Here is a 19,850-nt window from a genome sequence, read left to right as displayed (position 1 = left end):
AGGTCTAAATGGCTCCCCCTTCTAGTGCTGTAAAAGTATCAGGAAATTTGGCTTTTGTTTATCTTCTCTTTAATGTCAGCTATTCTGAGTGGGGGGCGTGTTGCTGTTTCTTGCACAGCTGAGCAGTTTTCTGTTTCGTTTTCTTTCAGTGTATCTTTACCTCATCACACCCTTTATGAATCTTCTAAAAGTGTTCTAGTAAACCTGTGCACTACAACAGCACATCAGAAATCTATGTGTACTCTGTGGTCCCAGATTTAAATCTAAATAAAGCGAGCTCAGCCTTTAATACTTCCGTAGATATAAATTGGTTGTGTGTGGGCTTAACAATATATATAATAAAAGATAGGTAAAAGTGACTAAAGTGGATGTGGCATTACATAAACAAAGCTTAAATAGTCTTTGATGTCACTAAGAACTCCTAGGTGACAAATATTCCTGTTATTCACCTTTTACACATGTACAACTGTATGTTATGTCTGGCCCCCTAAATCATCTCCCCTTCTTTAAATTGCCTTGCAGGAGCAGAGGATTATTGGGGGTGTGGGTGGCATACATCACATGGTTTCTACTCTCTGTCTTAAATGTAGAAAAAAAAAAGCTCTCCTGCCCCCTACCCCCACCACACGCTGGTCCTCATTTATGGGATTTTGGCATAGGACAGCGCAGCAAAGCACCTTACTGGGTTGCCCTATGGCAAAGTCAAAGGGCAGGAACGCACTGTATTTATGCAATACAGTGCATTCATGTCCTTTCTATCTGCGCTGGCACCGTTTTGGCAGCCGAGCAGCACACATAGAAAGAGAAAAAAATGAGAAGTAATAAAGATATTTCTCCTGGTTACACCTCACCTTTGAAGGCATACGGATTTGGCACTTCCCCAGGTTTACATGAATTTATCATTCTGCGTAGTATCAAAATCCAAGGTGTTGCATGGAAAAACTGACAGCAAGGCCCTTGGAACGCCAACCGGTAGCAGAGTAAGGCGACACAGCGGTTTGCGCTGCATTGCCTTGTTTAAGATATATGAGGCCACTCAAAGTCACGCAGGGTGGCTTTGCATGGCTTCAAAAAATGTAAATGAGATCCCTGCGTCATGCATGTACCACTTTACATGGTGCAAAAGTAACAGAGGGCTCTCATAAATAAGCCCCACTATGTTTTCCCCTTCCTGTCGCTAGATTATTTGTTCTATATCAGAGTAGAGAGCCAGCACCACACTGGCAGGCTCTCTGAGAGCCCTCTCGGCGGGGCCTGAAATCCCTTTCTGTCAAGACTACAGTGGGAAACAATTTTTATTTCCCACTGTCGTTACATCATAGCGGTGACTACACAGACACAGAATCTGGTGTTGCACACTGGTGGTGCTCAACAAGAGCCGTATAAAACAAATAATGATACTATTAATCACCATATAGCAATCCATATGGGGCTGAATTCAAAAGATGATCAATATCATGATCCGTGCCTGTACCTAGAGACAAAAACAATGACATTGGAAGCTTAAATATATTGGAAGTGATCTACCCTTTGCTTTCAGGCAATCCCCCCACCAAAGATAGATTTAAAGGCCGTAGTATTTTTTAACTACAGTTTACTGATTTTGAAAACCACAAACAGACTGAAAAGCTGGCATCACAAAACTGTACTAGTTGGTACATGAATAAATAAAGTAATTTTACAGCATATACATCGAAAACATCCACTGCTTGGACCCCAGTTGGAGAGGAATAAATCAACCACATACCTCATATTTTTCTTGTGTTTTGGGGCCAACCTCTGGATTTATAAACATATTCTTCCATTCAGTTCATCCCGTGCATCCCTGCAGCGGGCAAGTCTTGGCCAAGCGCCAGTTTCATGCTATGTTGCGTTTGACTAGTAGGAGTCTGAGCACCACCGTCGGCCCTCCATTCGTCCATCTGTCCATCTGCCCCTAAAACTATACTTCTGAAGTCGGCTACAATGTTCCTACCTCGAAGAGAGGATTGAGAGTATGCGGGACCAATATCTCTGTATAACAGAACATGTCCACACTGTGTGGTAAAAGGTACCTATCTCAGTTTGGCAGCTAAGACAGTTGGGATGGGGGTCTTGCTTTATTTCGCTGAGCCTAGAGGGACTATAGTATACCTTAGTAGATACCTTAGTATATAGTAGAGTCTTGTAGAGATCACCAGAATCATCCGAGCCATTCTTGCCACCAACATTAAATTCCATACTCAAACATAGTTACATGTCACTTGTAGTTATTGCAGAGCCATGAGAAGCTCATTCACTCCAGGCTTTCTGGTGCATTATGGGGCACGCAGTTTTGTTTGGCCATCATGTAATCATGAATAGAAGTCATAGAATGTCAAATCCTGGGCAGAACTAGTTAGTCACAAATATGAGAAAACCTCAAGGCTATGGTACTAATAGTTTAGCAGCATGATTGAGAAGAGAGTGGATTGGATGTCCTCGTACTCATGTGGTGAGTGTGATGGACACCACCCTGGAATGAGCTCATAAACCATCATATCAAAACAAGTGCTCAGTCACATCCCCACCATGTGAGAAGCATATGAGTAGATGGGTGGACCTCAGCCATCTGGGTGCGGCATGAGCAAATTAGTCAACAGTCATCACATGAACAATGCCATTTTTCATGTATCCAAATAGATTCAGCCATTAATATCAGATCACATGCCACATTGCTTTGCCTTTAGTCACTATTTAGGGCTAAATGCTGTATTACTTAAAGAAGAAGGTGCTGGTGCATATGAATGATGGCAGCATCCAGGGAAGCATTGGTTATTGCCCTGTTTTTCTATGATTCATTGTATTACCCAGAATGAATAACATCTAAAATTATCTATTGTTTATCACCTCACAACATTCTAAAAATGTAGGGATTCTTTTACTTTTCAGAGACATTGCCGTGGGGAAATTCAATATTGTCAAGTAACACAACTTATGTGTGCCACCTGTAGGCACCTCTAGACAACTGGCTTTCGCAAAAAAACATCTTTATGCATTTGGGAACTTGTTGTTTTGTTTTTCCTGTTAGAATGTGTTTAGAAGAAACAAACCTTTTCAAAGGGCCATTTCAGTAAAACCAGCCATCTCTTAGCCCCCTCTGGGAACTGCCATAGCTTCGCCCCAAGCAAGAGAGTCAAGTTAGGCCATGTCAGAGCGGCAGAGATTGTGCTATAAATACTTAGATGACGAAGCGTAAGTCTCTTCCTAATGCAATTCGGCATTAATGGCCCATTGGAAACCAAAAACGTGAATATAAAAGATGCATGATACTTAAGTAGCACCTACTTTGTGATCAGTCTGAACATGTATCACTTAAGTGAACTTCAAAATACCACACAGTATAAAATTACCAAGAGCTGCTTCACATTTTCAGAGCAAGAACAAGGGACAGCAGTGGTCATATAATAGTTGTGCTGAAGTTTGCTAAAAGGCCATGGCATCATGAGGCGAATAACTTGGTACAGGGAAGCAACAAATCACGAGCCTTAGTGAAAAAAGGGGAAGGCCAACAGACCAAAGGGCACTCTGGGAGGCAAGCTCACAAACTACAACATGACAGTGTCTTTCCTGGAAGCAACCTATGTACACTACGAACCATGCAGTACTCTTCTGATCCTCAAGAGTTGAATAGTCACTATGATATCTGTGCAAGAGTCGCTGATAAGGATGTTTGTTTGGAGGAAAACTTGAAGCAAAAGCGGCATCATATTCTGTGCCACCTGCTCCAAGTCACACACTCCAAATATTATATGTTACAACACAGGTATCAACAGGAGTGCAGGCTTCCCTCACACATGCTGGACAGGCACAGCTTAGACGTGGGTGGTGCAAGCTTCCCTATCTGACAAAGGATGGTACAGCACATTGAACTCTATTAAAGATAGAACAGGTGTGGTAGAGGTAGAACCAGTGTAAGCTTTGCTCACACACAAAACAGGTAGAGTTTGAGCAGCAGCAATGCAAGTACATCGCACAAAAAGAGAACTGGTGCAGCATGGAAAGCAGAAAGATAAGCCGGGGGCAGGTCTTCTGTGGGAGTCTTCAGATCACAACAGACATGCAGGTACTCAACAGGCCAGGGACCAGCCCTGCGGCCCATCCGTCCCTGATGGCGTGAACCAGAGAATGGGTAGGATTAGGTTCTTTCACTGAGGCCCTCCTGCCCCAGGATTGTATGCTGTATTGAGACTGGAACGCAAACCTACTATTAGTGTTGGTGCAAGAACCTCTGTCATCCCCCTTAACTCTCTATCATTCCTCTTAGCCATTCCGCAAAGCATCAAGACCCTACAAGTGTGTGTGATTTCCACTTTTTCATTGGTACCTCAAACTGGTCCCAGGTTGCTTGTTTCCGGTTCAGGGAAGAGCTGACTTGGCAGTTCAGGCTGGACTGTTCCCATGAGGCACAGAGTCAAGACTAATTTGCATATAGCTGGCTCTGAACTGAGGTGGTGAAGTGAGCTAAAGAACGATGATGTATTCAACCCAGATGCGTGACTAGGGATGAGTGCCTGGAAAGTGTCAGCGCTCCATACATCATCTCCGTGTGTTTGCTTGGTTTGCCCTAAGTTGGCAGGCTATGCCCAGACGTGGGTCCCTTGTTCACTTTACCACTGGATTCAAGCTAGCCTGGCTGATGAGGGGTGTTACCCCGAAACGGGTCACAGATGCTTGTTTCTGGTTCAGGGAAGACCTTGCTTGGCAGTTTGGGCTGGACTGTTCCCATGAGGCACAGGGTTAAGACTGATTTGCATATAGCTGGGCTTGAACTGCGGTGGGGAAGTGAGCTAAAGAACGATGATGGATTTAGCCCAGATCTGTGCCTGGGGTGAGTCTCTGAAAGGTTTCAGCACTTTGTCCATCATCTGGGCAAGGACACCACTACAGCAATGTCCAGGTGTTGGGGGGGTGGGAGGGGTTACATCAGGTGTAGTACCCCCCACATAAGAATTAACAGCCTAGTCATAAGTGCCTGGGGGCATAGAACTTATTACCCCCAGACAAGCTACAATATTATTCAATTTTCCAGCAGCTGTGGCTTGGTGCTCTTCAGCTTGAAAGTGCGGGTACCCCTAGTGGTTGGTCCTATGTCTACATTATAAACCTGATGTGGTGAAAGAAAGACTCAAACACATGTTTAATGTTGTTTTGAATACAAATGCATTATTAACAATTTTGTGGAAGAAACATTACAATGCTTTTATTAATTGCATTTAATTACGGTTATTGATCCTAATCGTATGATGGTGATTTCTAAAATGTGATTATTATTCGTATAATGAGGTGAACAGTTGACAAATCTAATAGGCTTGCCTTATATTTTAATGTGGTGACCCCATGACAAAGTTCATAGGAAACGTCCTAAATCATCAGTGCCATGGTTCGACAAGGCCCTTTATAAGGAAAGGAAAGTCTTAATGTTTTTAGAAAAGAAATGGAGAAGGTCACCCTCCCATTTCTTTCAAAAACAGTTTGGCTGTCTGGAGGTGGTGGTCCCCGGGACTGGGGGGTCCTCGAGGCCCCCCATTACATTAACTCTGGGGACGTGTCGGTCCCTGAAGCTGCAGGGGGCTGTGTGGGCCCCGCACCTCTTTAATTATGTTTGCTGTGGGAGGTGGCGGTTCCCGGGGTTTGGGGGTGCCACAAAGGCAACCCCAACATTACCACATAAGCTGCCTCCGGGACCTTGCCCAAACAGGGACCCTTAATTAACGAAGCTCAGCAGACCGTGCTTAATTTTTTTTAAAAAATCAGTGGGAGTGCCAGGTCCAACGCAACTCCAGACGTTTTTTTGTTTTTTAAATAATGCATTTTTGACCTTAAGAGGTCCCACTATGTCATATCAAACTGCAATGTCCCTGGGGTGGGCAACTCGCACCATTGCTGGAGCCAGCTCTGGGGTGTGGCGGCCCCAAGGGCCATGTACAGCTCTAGGAGGGGGGCCATACGGACCCCCCTCCTTCCTTGAGTAGGGTCCTGCTCCAGAGAGGAGGCAGTCCCCAGGGCTGAGAATGGCCTGGGAGAAGGGCCACAGGGCCTCCCAACCATTTCTTTCAAATATAGTTTGGCCCGGATAGTCTGTGAGGCCCCCCCTGCATTCATATTTAAAAGCCCCAAGGAGGTGGGGGTCCCCGGGGCAGGTGGGGTCCTAGAGGCCCCCATTACATTAACCCTGGGGGTGGTGGTCCCCGGGGCTGCGAGGGGCGGTGCGGGCCCCTCACCTCTCTAATTATGTTTGCCCTGGGGAGGTGGAAGACCCCGGGCAAGCAGGTGCCGCACAGGCACCCATCGCATTACCACACAGACTGCCCCTGGGACCTGGCCCACCCGGGGGCCTTTTATGTAACGAAGTGCGGGAGTTGAGGATCCAACGCGACTCCCACAGAATTCTTTTTGAAAAAACTGCTTTTCAGGCCCTGAAGAGTCCTTGTGAGACCCCCCCCCCCGCCCTCAAGAGGCATAAGGGGTTAGGATGTTTCTACCCTCCCTTTTTAAATTTTTTCATGTGACTCGGTTCACCCGAGTCACAAGATGGCTGGCAACATGTCCAGGTTTGAAGTGTTGCCAGCCAATCAGAACACAGCACGAGATCAGAAGGTGTCGCAGATCTACAGCGTCCCTGTATATACAACTGGGAATTTCTTACAATTTCTCAGCAACTACTGAACGATTTATCTCATTTAACAAAAAAGTGCTTTCTGGAAAAAGAGCTACCATTCTGCCTAATTTGGTGTAATTCTGTTCAGCAGCTCGGGCTGTAGCCGTGTCTAGAGTTTCCTATGGAAATGAACATGGAGAAAAAGCGTTTTGGGACCGCCCTTTTGCTTGGCCCCCGCTTGACTGATCACCCCAACATTTTCAAGACAGCAGCTGAAGTGAGAGTTAAATTAGTTTTGAACATTTCGTGAAGACTCGTCAAAAGCCCCAAAAGTTATTGGCAAATGAAAAAATGGGATGTATGACGTTACAACGCAGGCTATTACAACGCCTGCCTTTACAACGCGATTTTTACATCGCATACCATTACAACGCATAGCGCTTTTTGGGTGTTGGATAGTGAATAGTTTAATTTACTATTCCAACTCCAGTCCCCGTGGACACTAGGGAAGGTTATTGGATAGTAAATTAACCTATTCCCTATCCTAGAGCGCCCCCCAGCGCAATGCGTTGTAATAGTTTGCGTTGTAATGACCGCGTTGTAATGGTAGTGCGTTGTAAAGTTTCGTTGTAAGTGATGTTTACCGAAAAAATGCACTTCCTATGGAAACTACATCGAATATTGAGATTTTGCATCTAACATAGATGGTGGGATTTTGTGGTTAGCGAAGTCCTGACACACTAAACACTTTGACAAATGTGAGAACAGAATGTCACCCAAGGTATTTCCACCTGCCTGCTATATACATTTGTAAATTGTAATACATGTACTTTTCCTTTTTCAAAGTAAAATCACTGATTGGAAAATAATTTATTAAATGTTATTGCACGCAAGCAAATGATATAATTAGAACACACCACCTCCCCTGAGAAGGCATTGGACTACATTGCTTCCTTACCCTCAGAGAGTCATTGGAAAATAATGTATTAAATGTTATTGCGTGCGAGCAAATGATTTAACTAGATCACGCCCCTTCCCCTGAAAAGGCATTGGACTGCATTGCTTCCTTACCCTGAGAGAGTCAAGTTTTGCGAAACTTGGTTCCCAGTAAGGCTATAATTGTAGGCCTAGCACTTGTGAAGAACTCATATTCATCACAACTAAACACCTAATTTCTTACAACATGACTTTGGTAACCTCAACTAGTGCACTGTTAAATAATGATGTACCCTCAAATATGAGACCTTAAACTATCAAGAGTGGGTCATTAGTAGATCTTGATTACCAAGCAAAGGACAGTGTACGTGTATATAACGGTGTTAACAATATCTGAAGGAGTCTGGACAACTGACAAAGCAACTTGCATAATCATCCAAAAAATATTATGAGTTGGTAATGCCATCGAAATCTAATTTTTGATGGGGTATTACAATAAGTATTGAGGTTGTAGCTCCTCATAATAAAACGTATCCAAGAATGCTACTTCAAATAAATAATCACAAGCATAGCTCTAACTGCCTCTGCCAAGAAATGAATTGTGCAGTGTTAGGAAAACCTCTTAGGCATAGACAAGCTGAATATTGTAAGAAATGCCACAAAAAAACAAATGGCACAATATAGTCTTTATCTGACTCATGACTGACAGAAAGAAATAAAACATTCCCATTTTAACCCAGGGTTTAGACCATAGGCCACTCACCATGGCAGCAGAGACAAAATATTTTAGCAAGCTTGCTTTGAATACATTAAGGCAATGATTCAGACACAGAAAGTAGGTTTCACCTTTGCAATAAAGGGATTCTGGCAACAGCGACATGATAGCCCCACGATGGAGCAACAAATGTCCTAGGCGCCAGCCTTACTGATCAACCCAGTTCCCTATCAAAGGCTATTGATCTTAAAGAATCAATGCAAAAACAGCATGTTTCAAGGCATCCACTGTAAAGCCCTGTAATGTGGAGGTTTCTCACTGCCTGAGATATCCACATGCATCTGATTGACATTTTCAGCACAATCCAGAAAGGAAGTGTAAGATTGAAAAATAAGTAGCATCCCTAACTTTGAAGGTAATTAACCTCTGCACTGCCAAGTGTATTCCTCCATTGCCAAATCTGTTCAGAATTTAATGAAACACTGCCAGGATGCAGACTGTGGGCAAAATCAATTTACGCAAAATAAGAAAGTACTAACAAAAGGCATCCCTAGACCGTGGCAACAATACCTCAGCACAAAAAAAATAATATATCCCAGGTTCTGTGAAGCTTGATCTCCTATGAAAGACGGAAGGCACCCCATCTGGCTTCCCATCAAGGTCATGCCATACCATGTCATACCTTAAAACCGCTCCACTGGCTACCATTGCAAATTAAGATTAAATGCTAAATCTGCTGCCCGAAGCACAATTCATACTGGAACGTAGGGCTGAGATACTTGCAGAAACTGCATTCCCCTCTAGTCACTAGTAATTGACCTGAAATGTTCATTATATAAATACAGAAAGCATCTCCCCATCAGCAGATGTTCAAAAGCAAAACATGTGGTTTATCCATTTTTACTGAATGTCTAGACTTTGAAAGAAGGATGCCTGACCCAATTCAAACCAGGCATGCTTTCAACAATAAATGTGAACTGTGCTAAAATGATAACTGAAAAACATAACAAGGAGTCAGACTGACTCCAAGTACTTTTTGTCTCAGTTTTGGTCTCAGTTAAACTTAAGACCAAAAGTTAGGTTTAACTGAGACAAAAGTCTAACTTTACTACTCGCAAATGCCCTTTGTAAATGCCCTTTGTGAGTGCTGGGTCTGGTGGCTCAGTGGACTAATGCATCCACTGCAGGGGCATATGTTCAACCTCATGATCACAGGTTCAATTCCCGGCTGGTTCACTCAGCCTTTCATCCATCTGAGGTTGATAAAATAAGTACCATTGAGTTGGGTAACTATAAACATCTGTTATTCACCTATGGGTGAATGTGCGCTTTACAAAAACACATGCTATATTATGTTTTTATGAATACTGAAAGTAGTAAAATTAGACTTTTGTCTCAGTTTACCTTTGTGAATCAAGCCCAATGTCTGAACTGTAGTGTGGAAGATGCTGAGCTAAAATTCTGATTACGTTTATGAAAAACTCCAAGAAAGATAACAAGGGGAATTCAGAGGTGTTAGGCTTGTTCTGGTTTTAATAAGGCAGGCGGTGGGTTTAACATTTATCATCCAATCAGCATGGGGACCTTTCTGTCTATGAGAATCAGGGTATTCAGAGAACAGTAAGCACCTCTTGAGCTGTTTTATTATTCACTAGCAGACCGTCCCGACGTTGTCCGGGTATGAAATACAATGTGTGTAATGTGTGTATTTGGCAAGGGCAATTTATTTAAAAATCTCGCGGTAGACAACATTTTTTGTTTCATTAGAATCGGGACGGAGAAGGCCCAGCTGCAGCCCTGGTTGATGTTAGCAGGCACGTGTAATTGGTGTAGTGATCCGCCGCCTGAGCCCGGCTACAGCCCTGGTTGATGTTATCAGGCGCGTGTAATGTCGTTGAATGAGAGAGTTATCAGCCGCGGGTAAATCCGTTTAATGAGAGAGTTGAGTGACAGCGATTAGGAGAGGCTGCAGTAATTGTCCCCGCAGACACGCTAATTTGCGTGTTCCCCCGCTTGAGGCCCAGATGCAGGCCTGTTTGATGTTAGCAGACGCGTGTTCCCCCGCTTGAGGCCCAGCGGCAGCCCTGGTTGATGGTAGCAGGCGCGTGTAATTTCGTTGAATGAGAGAGTTCAGTAACAGCGGACAGGAGAGGCTGCAGTAACGTTACTTACCACGCCTCCAGCTGAACGCGTTTGTCACGCCCCCAGCACACGGCCACAGCAGACGATCTTTTGATTACTGTACGACCCACATGGCATGAAGGGCGGAACGTAGCACACGCCCCCAGCGTTTCTCACGCCCCCAGCGTGCCCCTTGATGCGGTGCAATTGCGTTCACATGGCATGAAGGCCGGACACATGCCCCCAGTGTTTCTCACATCCCCAGCGTGCCCCTTGATGCTGCGCAGCAACGTAATTGGTGCTTGTATGTACGACTCACATGCCATGAAGTGCGGACACACGCCCCCAGCGTTTGTCACGCCCCCAGCACACTCCCACAGCCCACGATATGATGGCCGTACCACATGCCCCCAGCGTTAGTCACGCCCCCAGCCCACGCCCACAGCACTACACAGACACGCCCACAAGGGACTACTTTGCTGGCACGTTATTTTATCTTTTAAATGTATTTGGTGGCCGTCTGCATAGCCTATGTCCTTCTGCTGCAACTGCCCTTTCCAGCGCTGTATTGGGTGTTGAGATTGGTGCTGTGGGTACTGAGATTACCCGCCTCAAAGGTTTGGGCTCTCCCTTTATAATATTAGTATGGATATGGATGATAAAACCACTGTGTGACCTAGCGACATTTTAGTGGGTCTCCACATTCACTTGCCTTCACATTCTGTATATTTTGCAATTTAAGATACAACATTCTCTTTCTTTTGTTCATGTGTGGTAACAGTGGTAATAATTCAACCAACTTTTTCATTTGCTGTCCATTTCAATAGTAATTTCTTTGCAAATTTGGTAACAATCCCTGCACAAAAGCAGCACTAACAAATTCCTGAGTCATATATGTCGGATTACCAATTCCCGAATATCTCCCAAACATATCCTTAAACCTATACAGTTAATCTGCATCTAAGAGCCTCCTCCTCACTGCCAGAATTACAGAGACCTGGCTCTTCAACTAAGACCTTCAGATGACCCTCACACCTGCTCCAGCACCTGGATATCACTCAGGTGTTTAGTCGCACTTTATACATCAATTTTCAAGATCCAAGGGTGGTAGGATGGCTAACAAGACAGGGCTGGTGCACAAGTAAAGGAGGAATTGGTATTGTTGACCTCACTTTCTTTTACCCACGTCCCACTAGTGTCTCGACCTGTTTGCTTAACGAGCAAAATGGCCCCTTAAGCTGTCTGTGGCCAGGGATTGTCACCCCAGTCCCACCCCCACAGTACTATACCCATACTTTTGTCCCAGTTACTAACGCTTCGGGTGGTTGGCAAGATCTAGGGAGGGGATGGTGACAATCCCCTGACCACCAGGAAAATAGTAGGGGTATAATAATTAATAGAGCGGATGAAACATCTAACTCCAGAAATTTCAATTCTGTACTAAGAAACGACCAACTGCCTGCCTCAGGGGAGCATGTGGCTCCAGGTGATACATGGGAAGCAGGGGTGGTGATGGTCCAAACCGAGCCTACCATTGCCCGTCCTTCTACGGGAGATACAGACTTGGTGGGCCCTGTCGAGTTCGGTAGCATTTCGGCTGTGACGGACCCAATTGTTAGGGTTCTCAGTTGGAATGTGGCCGGCCTGGACAGGAAATTGGCACTGCCTGACTGGAACGCTCTTGTGGAGGATTACTCCATATGCCTCTTCCAGGAAACCTGGTGCAGGGAGCCCTCTCATAAGGCGGGTTATTCTTCCCACCATATACCGGCAGTACAATTAGAGTCTGGTAGGGGTCGTCCCTCGGGAGGCCTCCTTGTTTGGGTAGCTACTGCACTTAATTGTAGGGTGGAGGAGCATGATACCCAGTGTCCGGACCTCCTTAATATCACATTGAAAAATCCAAAGGGTCAGGTTATTCTAAATATTTTTAATATTTACGCCCGAGGTATGAAGGGGGGTAGAGAATCCCCCACTATAGCCCGCCTGGAGGCCCTGCTTCGATCCTCTCCACATAAGCACCGCACCCTGGTTGCGGGCGACTTCAATTGCACCTTCGAGCCTCTTGGCCCAGAAGCTCTACAGGACCAAGAGGTCGACGATAATAGGTGGGGCATACCTGCCCTAGAGCTTAGCCCAATTAAAAAATGGACGGAAGTGGTGCTCCAGGTTAATTCCATAACAATCGAGTTTGACCTGAGGGCCCTTAATGGTAGGACCAGTTCCGACAAAAAAGGAGCCCACACATACAATAGGCCCGCGCATACGTCTAGAATTGATTACTTCCTTCTTGACATCCACTTATGGAGCATGGTAAGGGATATGGTTATCATACCCTCTGTAGAGAGCGATCACAATCTTCTTTCGCTCACCCTGACCCATGGGTGCCTAGACGGTATAGGTAACAGAACTCTTTGTTCTCCCGTCCCGGACATGTCGGTAGTATCTAACTGCAGTCGATGGCTAAAGTGGGCTAAGCTGTCGCTCTCAGCGGAGAAAATATCCTCTATAACGCAGCTTTTAGCTGCAGCCCTAGAAAACCTTGACTCTCTGGGGGGTGGGTTGGTGGATGTGCCGGCCAGGTTTTGCAACTTAACTCTGGCTCTTAGTGAGCTTTTTATCGTTCCAGGTAGCACCAACAGGAAGAAACCAGGTCCCCGGGCTAGACAAGGCTGGTTTAACCGTAAGTGCAGAGAGGCGAAGACCTTGCTTGTTGACGCAATTAAATCCAAATCTCAAATCAGGATTAGGGAGGCCAGAAGGTTATATTCACACTGCCAAAAAAACGCTAAGGAAAAATGGGAGGACAACTTTTGGCAGGATCTTTTGACTGCCAGTCGAGGGAGAGATGCCAAGGGGTTTTGGGACTTGGTGGGTAGTAGGAACCGTCCTGATGACACCTTGAGGACCTGTACTATCACTGCCAAGGCGTGGTTTGACCACTTTTTGGCTCTGTACTGTGCTATTGAAGGCACACCTAATGATCAATTTATCCTTCCCCCCTATACTCTGGACAGAGATACGGATCTTTTCTCTGCACGCGAAGTTACAAACCTGATCAAAACCCTTACTCCACTAAAAGCAGCTGGACCGGATGGGTTACCAGGGGACCTTCTTCGAGCTTACCCAGGTGAATGGGGGGTGTTGGTCTCTGCACTTTTAAATGCCAATATTGAGGGAGGATCTGTGCCAGAGTCCTGGAAAGGGGCAGAGGTAGTCCCAATTTTTAAAAAGGGCAGTCGGGATTTACCAGGAAATTATAGGCCAATAAGCCTTATAGACTCTACCCAGAAGGTGGCAGGAAAAGCAATTCTGGGGAGGATTCTTTCATGGGTGGATGACAACCACATACTGTCCGAGTTGCAGGCTGGGTTTCGCTCAGGCACAGGAACAGTCGAACAAGTCTTCAGACTCCTGTTACTATATTGGAAGGTGGTGGAGCTGGGCAAAGGCAGTCTCTATTTGGCCTTTATAGACCTGAAGACTGCCTTTGACCTAGTTCCTAGGGAGGAACTCTGGAGGGTGTTGTATGGTCTTGGGATGCCCCCTTATATCTTAAATCTCCTCATGAAATTGCATAATGCCAACTATGCTCAGGTCAGATGGGGCTTGAATGGGGAGAAGACTGATAAGATCCGGGTTGAAAGGGGTGTCCGGCAGGGCTGCGTTTTAGCTCCACCCTATTCTCGCTCTATGTGAATGGGGTGGTAGAGCATCTGCTTGAAGAACCAGCAGACGCCCCCACCCTGGGTGGCGTTAAGATCCCAACCCTGTTGTTTGCCGACGACACCCTTCTCATTTCGAAAACCCCCCAAGGCCTCCAGAAGCTCCTGAACCGGTTTCAGGATTTTTGTGTAAACAGAGGACTTGTCATAAATGTGGACAAAACGAAGTATTTAATCATGCACCCCCCCAGGAAACTTGGCCGCCCCCCCCATCTTGAACTCTATCCCTCTTGAAAAAGTATCAGAATTTGATTATTTGGGAATCCGTTTGAGTGATGTTATGAACTGGTCTCCCCACATTAATAAAATGACTTTGGGTCACAAAAGGGTGGGGGGAGCCTTGTTAAAGGAGTACAACAACTCATCTAAACACTGTGTAGCTCCGATAATTGATATATACAAGGCTAGAGCAGTATCCGCATCACTTTTCGGAGCAGAGTTATGGGGTATGGGTAACATGGAGGCTCTGTCTAAGGCTGAGAATAAATTCATTAAGGACCTAATGGCAATCCCGATGAGCACCCCGACAGTTCCGGTGCTCATGGACGCGGGCTGTAAACCAATCAAGGATCTGGCCCCCCTCCGGCCTTTCTTATTGTGGGCTCGCCTGTGGAGGGTCCCGGAACTAAAATCTTATGCAGACGGGCTGGTAGAGGTAATGCATTCGGATGGCTGGCAGAAGATTAAATGGCTTAGGGACATTAAACACCTGCTTGGGGACCTGGGTTTGGGTGCCTGTTAGTCCACACACTCAGCTCCCCCGAAGGAGACTCTGAAAAAAATATATTGGGAATGGGTTTCCTCAAAGCTCATCAGCAACCAGCATCACTGCAATTCCACCGCAGCTTACCCAAGAATAAAAGATGTTGTTGCCTTTGAACCCTTTTTGGACATTATTACCATTCCAATGGACCGGGCCCTATATATTAAATTTAGACTAGGGACCCTACCCCTAGCCGATCTCCTCTCCAGATGGAACTTGATCAAGCAGGTATCACGCAACTGTGCCCTATGTACTGACAGACCCGAAACCGTGGCACACTTCCTCCTTGAATGCCCGGATTATGTGCGCCCCAGATCCCACTGGCTCAAACCACTTTGTAGAGAGATGGGTATTCGTCAGCATTCGGTGGCTTTACGTATTTTATTGACTGATACAGCTCCTCCCATTGTTTGTGCTGTTTCTAAATTTTTAAAATGGGCCTGGTTGATCCGCTTAAAAAGACTGTCTATATCGATTTAATGTCTTTTTAATTTTATTTATTATGTCTAATAGTCATTTTTACTTGATGTTTTTAATGTACAGTCTATGTTTTACGATGTGCTATTTTATGTATCTTTGTGTAATGCTTTTATGATATATGCATATCGAAATAAAGCTATCAACCAACCAACATCCACATACCATAACTTAACAGAAGGTAACGTAACATAACATAACATAAATGTGCAGTGTATGACATAGGATAGCGAAATGGCATTGTAATGTGCAACAATGTAAAGGTCTTAATCAGCTTTAAGCAGGTTAGAAAACAGATTCGTGATTGTTAATATGAGCTGCTAGGTATATGAAAAATTATGTCCTTAAAGGAAAAGGATATTACAAGGTCATTTGCAAGGTTACAATTTTAAATTGACACATTTTGCGCTAATTTTTCTAAATAAACTTACTAACACTTGCTAAGATGTATAGATGTTCACCCCACTTAATCAATTAATCATGCACACTTTCTAAACCTAAAATAAAATCATATGGCTTTGCAGGAAATAATTCCAGTTGTGTCCAAGGCATTTGTTGCTTATTTTATTTTCAAAAACCTCAGCATTAGCCACAATTTTGCATAATGCTCTGCTACATTTCGGATGTGCAAGATTTAATTTTCTTCAACATTTTGTTTGTGGGCAATTCTGGAACTGCCATTTCAAACACAAAAAAATGAGACTTCTTATTGAAACATGCTTGATAATAATTCCAGGTGCAGAGGTTAGAGTTATATCAGTCACAAATTGAATAAACAGAACTCATTGAGGGTAGATTTCCCCCCTTTGTACAGGCAATTGACTCTGATGTCTCAATGTAACATTATTTGCTGTGTGCCCCCTGAATATAGATTCAAGCTTGCCTGACTGATGAGGGCTGATACCCTGAAACGGGTCCCAGGATGCTTGTTTCTGGTCCAATGAGGGCCTGGCAGTTCGGGCTGGACTGTTCCAATTGGGAGCACGGCCATGACTGATTTGCATATGGCTAGGTCAAAACTGGAATGGCATGGCATGCAAAAAAAATTAATTTAACCCAGATCTGTGACTGGGGTGAATGTTTGATTTGTTCAGCATTCCTTCCATCCTCTGTTCCATTTGCATTTGTAAGCCTAAGTGAGAAGGGTATGCCCAGACATGGGTCCCATGCTTCGTATGCCACCAGATTCAAGCTAGCCTGGCTGATAAGGGTGATACCCTGAAACCGGTCCCAGGATGCTTGTTTCTGGTCCAGGGAGGACCTGGTCTGGCCGTTTAGGCTGGACTGTTCCCTTAAGGAGCAGTTTGCATTTGCATTTGGCAACCATGTCAAAAATCAAGAAAGCCCGCTGGGGCGGCCGCTCTTTCACTCATACAGCGGCAAAATTATGGAACTCCATGCCTCTTACCCTGAGACAAAATAACAACCGAATGTCATTTAGGAGAGATCTAAAGACCTATCTGTTCTCAAAAGCGTACTAATTCACCCAGCAGCCCGACACTGTAATCAGTCTAAAGCGCTGCGAGGCCTCCGGGTGGTTATGCGCTATATAAGTGGAATTTTTCATTTCATTTCATTTCATTTGATCACTGATTTGCATATGACTTGGTCGAAACTGTTATTGTATGGTGTGCAACAAAAATTATGGATTGAACACAGATCTGTGACTGGGGGTAAATGTTTGATTTGGTCAGCATTCTGTCCGTCATCTGTTCCTTTTGTATTTGTCATCATAAGTGGGAAGGGTATGCCCAGACGTGGGTCCCGTGCTCGCTATGCCACCAGATTCCAGCTAGCCTGGCTGATGAGGGATGATACTCTGGGGCTGGTACAGGAGTCTTGTTTCTGGTCCAGGGAGGACCTGGCCTGGCAGTTCGGGCTAGACTGTTCATATGGGGAGCAGGATCATGATTGATTTTCATATGGCTGAGTCTAAACTAGAATGGGATGGCATGCAAACAAAAATGGATTTAACTCGGATCTGTGACTGGGGGTGAATGCCAATGTGTTCAGCATTCTGTCCATAATCTGTTCCTTTTGTATTTGGTACCCTTAGTGGGAAGGGTATGCCCAGATATGTGTCCTGTGCTCACTACACCACCAGATTAAACCTAGCATGGCTGATGAGGGGTGATAACGTGAAACCCATCTCAGGAATCTTGTTTCTGGTCTGGCTGGACTGTTCCCATGGGGAGCAGGTGATGACTGATTGCATAGGCTGGGTCTAAACTAGAAAGGCATGGCATGCACTCACAGAACCACTGAGAGACGTATGCACCCACTCACAGACTCACTGAGACATTCATGCACTCACTCACAGGCTGACTCACACAGTCGTGGAGGCACCCGTAAGCCCACTCAGACACTCTAAAACCCAGTCACCGACCCACTGAGACACTCATGCACCCACTCAGATGCTCATGCACCCACTCACAGACCAACTCTGACACTCTCACACCCACTCACAGGCCCACTGAGACACTTATGCAGTCACTCACAGACCCCCTCTCAAAGGTTACTGGTTACAATTCGGAAATAAAGTTACAGCCACGTTATAGTTAGGGAATAGAATTTAAAAATTCTCAGAACTTAACTGAAAAAAAACAAAGATTACAGGGACAATTATAGTTAGGGAATATATCACTGAAGATATCATCCACATAACCACACACACCCACTCAACAACCCACACAGCCACTCACATAACCCTTCACAGACCTATACAAGTACTCACACACCACTCACTCCTCAATAGAGCCACCCACACACCCATGCACCCACTCAGACACCCACTCACACACCCATACAGTCACTCATACAACTAGTCACTCATACAACTAGTCTCTCACCCATACAGCCACTCACACAGCCACAGACACACCTATACAGCTACTCACTCCTATTGCCACTTTCAAGTAGAAGAAGGTTCTCGAGGTTTCCAATCCCAGAGATGTCTGGAATTGCCTGTATCCCTGCCCAGGCCTCTGTGATGTACAAGTGTAGTAGGTGACAGCTCCTTCCCCTCATCAAATCAGAGATGGCCCATCCTGCCAACACTTATTCCTCTTTGTCTCACTATTTGGGAGCAATACACAAAGATCAATTGCCAGTTACACCTAGTTGTGACCCAGGATACAGGCAGCAGACAACAAATGGTTAGGACAAGAAATTGTCAAGTGTTTTTTTCAGCATTATGACTTAAAATCTGACTTTGCGATTAAAGAGGGTTTAAAATTGCTGTCCCAGAGACAACAGACTCGACATTCTAATCTGCTCCCAATTTAAAGTTATCACTTATTTAATGTAATAAGGTAACCCAATGTTATCCTATGGGAAAGGCAGGCCTTTCAGTAGAGAAAAACTAGTTTAAGAGTTTTTCACTACTAAGTTAAGAGTACATGTTTAACTTTAAAAAAAGGAAAGTTTAGGCATGATTGAAGGTTCATTTTGCCAGGTCGAAATAGCAGTTTAAAATTGCACACAGGGCTCAGACATGGTTAAAGGGCTACTTAAGTGGGTGGCCAGCACTGCTGCAGGCTCACTACTAGCAATTTATTTACAGGCCCTGGGAACTTGTAGTATCATTTTACTAAAGACTATCAAGTAAATTAAATGTGCCAATTGGGTGTAAGCCAATTTCATCTTGTTTGAAGGACAGAGCATAAGCACTTTATCACTGGTAAGCCAACAAAAACGGGATCATAAAACAGGAGGGTGAAAGCAAAAAGTTTGTGGACAATCCTGAAGAAAGGGCCAAGTCCAACAAATTATATGCACTTACATTTTGATAGTTTAGTCTTTGATATTTTGCCCATGATATTCTTATCTGACAATATATCTGTGTTCGATATTCAGTAGCACAATTATTATTAACTTTATGTCATTATTAACAAATGAGGGAAAAACATGAATTAACACAGCAGGGTAATTTGAACTACATTTAGAAGGATGAGCGATAATAATTCTTACACTAACTTTCATCTCTCATCCACCTAGAAATATCAGCAATAACAACACTTAAATTACCCTTTTTCTATCATACAGCTATAACGATGAGCAATACTAATACTTATATTACACTTTTTCAACCATAATCCAGGACTTTCTTAAGCATTACTTTCGATATAATCCAGAAGCAAAGAAAAATGCTTTTGAAGAAAAAATAAAGGAGATGCAACGATTCTTTAGCCTGTCTGTGACTGTAAATCTGAATTCAGAAACCATGAAGCTGATGAAAAAGCCCAGATGTGGAGTGCCTGATGTGGCTGATTTTCAGTTGATTCCAGGGGAACCAAAATGGACTAAGAATACATTGACTTACAGGTAAGTATCAATGATTTTGGCGCATAAATACTGTATTCATTATTATTATTATTTATTTATTGTTTGATTAATAAAAATCTTTACAATATTCGAATAGATTAAAACAGAAAAGAAGACGAGAGAGAAAAAGGTAATAATAAAATGACATGTTTTGTGAACGATAGAGAGTCA

The 19,850-nt window shown here is 44.3% G+C and overlaps 1 protein-coding gene across 1 annotated transcript in view; it reads left to right on the top strand.

The window, feature by feature from the left end:
- The window catches only part of LOC144771583 (matrilysin-like), a 129,026-nt gene that overhangs the window by 84,122 nt on the left and 25,054 nt on the right, over positions 1–19,850 (top strand). The window contains exon 2 of the mRNA XM_078655969.1: positions 19,456–19,679. Coding sequence (XP_078512095.1) covers positions 19,456–19,679 — 224 coding nt within the window. The remainder of the gene's footprint in view (positions 1–19,455; positions 19,680–19,850) is intronic.

This window comes from Lissotriton helveticus, chromosome 8 (genome assembly GCF_964261635.1).
Source record: "Lissotriton helveticus chromosome 8, aLisHel1.1, whole genome shotgun sequence".
Taxonomy (NCBI): Eukaryota; Metazoa; Chordata; class Amphibia; order Caudata; family Salamandridae; genus Lissotriton; species Lissotriton helveticus.
The sequence above is the reverse complement of the archived record's forward strand: the minus strand, read 5'-3'. Positions and strand labels throughout refer to the sequence as shown.